The sequence below is a fragment of the Pinus tabuliformis genome, chromosome 9 (genome assembly GCF_031772625.1).
Source record: "Pinus tabuliformis cultivar Carrire ecotype Pingquan chromosome 9, CPIR1, whole genome shotgun sequence".
NCBI lineage: Eukaryota > Viridiplantae > Streptophyta > Pinopsida > Pinales > Pinaceae > Pinus > Pinus tabuliformis.
This window is the reverse complement of record NC_142307.1, coordinates 761,281,932-761,284,661: the sequence shown is the minus strand read 5'-3', so window position 1 is coordinate 761,284,661 and position 2,730 is coordinate 761,281,932. Positions and strand designations below refer to the sequence as shown.

General features: G+C 30.7%; 1 protein-coding gene across 1 annotated transcript; it reads left to right on the top strand.

Annotated features, from left to right (window-relative positions):
* Positions 1-1,483: 1,483 nt before the first annotated feature.
* LOC149150950 (protein FLOWERING LOCUS T 1-like) lies at positions 1,484-2,334 on the top strand. The gene is made up of 4 exons (XM_089442993.1): positions 1,484-1,714; positions 1,821-1,864; positions 1,966-2,003; positions 2,102-2,334. Exons 1-4 carry the CDS (start codon positions 1,484-1,486, stop codon positions 2,332-2,334), a joined length of 546 nt encoding a protein of 181 aa, XP_089299119.1.
* Positions 2,335-2,730: the final 396 nt, after the last annotated feature.

Here is a 2,730-nt window from a genome sequence, read left to right as displayed (position 1 = left end):
ATAATATTAATATTAGGGTTTAAAATATTAATCCGAGACTTTATAATATTAATCATAAAGTTTATAATCTTTGGGTTTATAATCCCTTAGGTTTATAATTTATAATAGTGGGGCTTAATATTAGTGTTTATAATATTAATTTCTTCTGTATATAATATTAAACTCTTGGGTTTACAATAGTAATAATCCATTAGGTTATAATATTAATAACTTGATTTTATAATATTAATCTCTCTGGTTTATAATATTAATCTGAATGGTTTATAGTAGTAATGCCTTTGATTTTTAATATTGATCCCCTATGTTTACAACAATAATCCTTTTGGTTTAATATCATTCCATTAGCTGTATAATCCCTTGGGTTTATAAGTTTAATCCTTTAGGTTTATTAATCCCTTTCATTTATAATATTAATAATCTCGTATGGTTACTAATCCGTTGGGTTTATCATATTGATTCTTACTATGTATAACAATATACTACATTTTATAATCTTAAGGTTTATAAGATTAATCTTAACTTTGATATATTAAACTTATGGTTTATGATATTAATCATAGGGTTTAATATTAATCCCTTGGGTTTGTAACATTAATCTCTTGGGTTTATTAATCTGTTGGCTTTATAATATTAATTAATTGGGTTTATAATATTCATAATCCGAAGGGTTTCTTAATGCCTTCGATATATAATATTAATATTCTCTTGGGTTTATGATATCTATCAAAAGAGTTTATAATATTAGCCCTTGATAATGCTAGGGTTTTATATTAGTGTATAATAATGTAGCATTGGAATAGTACAAAAATATATGTGATGCCACATTGTTAAAAACATTACTTGAATATGGCAATCAATCTCATAATCATTGTCACAATGTTACACTACATTGTAATTTGTTCAACTTCCTATTGTTGAATTACAAAATTGAGACTTAATATTAGATTCTTGGCTTGTAATATTAATTTTAGGGTTCAATATTAATATCTTAGATTTATTATTGTTTGATTTATAATCTTTATTCCCTAAACTTTTAATGTTAATCTTTTTAAATTTTATATTTAATATTAATCACTTAGATTTATAATATCAGTTATATTATATTTATTATAATTATTAAAATAGTAATAGTTAATATTATTCATACAAAATTATGGTATATATCAATAAATTTATTTTTAATAATATTATTGCGAAGTACCTTAATTTAAACCTAAATTTTTAATTATGTTAGATGTTGTTTGTACTAAATGTTTCAAACTTCCGAAAATTATATCATTTCTTCAATCATGTCTGGTATCACTTAATTGCGCGATTGTTTCGTTTCCTCTGGCTTTCAAGAATCCGTCGACAACATCGGAAGCCGCCTTCTCCCTTTATCCTTTCAGTAAGACAACAACACTATAAGCATCGGTTGGGAGATTTCATTAGATTTAGGAGGCTCTTTCATTCTTCTTCATTTAAGTTTGAGTTGGTGCCGCATATGGAGGAGATAAGGCAGGAGCTAGTGGAAGCTGGAGTTATCGAACGCGTCGTGGACGATTTCAATCCTCAAATAATCATTCATCCATTCTACGGCCATAGACAAATCAGCTCGGGTGATGAAGTATTGCTTGCTGATTTGCGAGAAAGCCCGCATTATATTGGGTTCAATATCGATCCAGATCGTCCCGGTTTAAGGGAATCCTTCAAGAATCGCACATTATTAACACTGGTGAACCCAATTGCTCTTTAGTCATTGTTATTCCTCAATATTTACTTAAATGACCTTTTGTCAAATTGAAATTCTAATTTTACCGTTCTGATAAATTGATAATCAGATTATGACGGATCCAGTCTCTCCCAGAGGCGAGTATTTGCACTGGTATGCTGTCATATCTTGAACTCTGATCAAATTTGTGATAATATAGTACCGTTACCCTTTCAATAATTTCGTAACAGCTGTATTAATCCTACGTTGTACAGGATCGTTACTTTACTGGTTACCATCGGCCATCATGAAGGTATCATGATTTTCCTTCATTGTTTCGCCTCCAAATCGATCAAGTGAATCACTCATAGTGCTAACCCTAATTATTAATAACTTTTTTTCTTAAACTAGGCTCTTGTCAGGATGTGGTTCCTTATGAAGCTCCAAGATCCATTGCTACCCGCATGTTAGTTTTGACATTGTTCAAACCAAACGAATCTCCCAATTTTGCGCTCAACTCCCGGGAGAACTTCAGTACCAGAGGTTTTGCGGAAGCCAACGCACTTGGACGGCCGGTGGGCGCCGCTTTTCTCAGAATAAAAAATGAGGAGGATGAGGACACTCACAGTGATGTTACTGAGTAGTCCATATGTTGCATTGCACGGACATACAGCAGGCGGGAAAGGAATGAGGATTAAACGACCAGTAAGCCGTAAAGGTTTCAGTAGATAACCGTTACAATTTTGTAATACAAGATCTCTATCATTTAGTGGTTTGTTATTTTGAATATATTGAGATGGAATACAACACCCATCGATCAGTGATGTTTTTGTATCCTGAATATATGAGAGCGCAATACAATATACTCTCCTGTTGATAACCGTTACAATTTTATAATATATCTTTGATAACCGTTACAATTTTTTATATAGATAACCATTACAATTTTATAATAGATCTTTGATAACCGTTACAATTTTGCCATTCCAAATTATAATAGATCTTTTGATAACCGTTGCGATTTTATAATAGATCTTTGA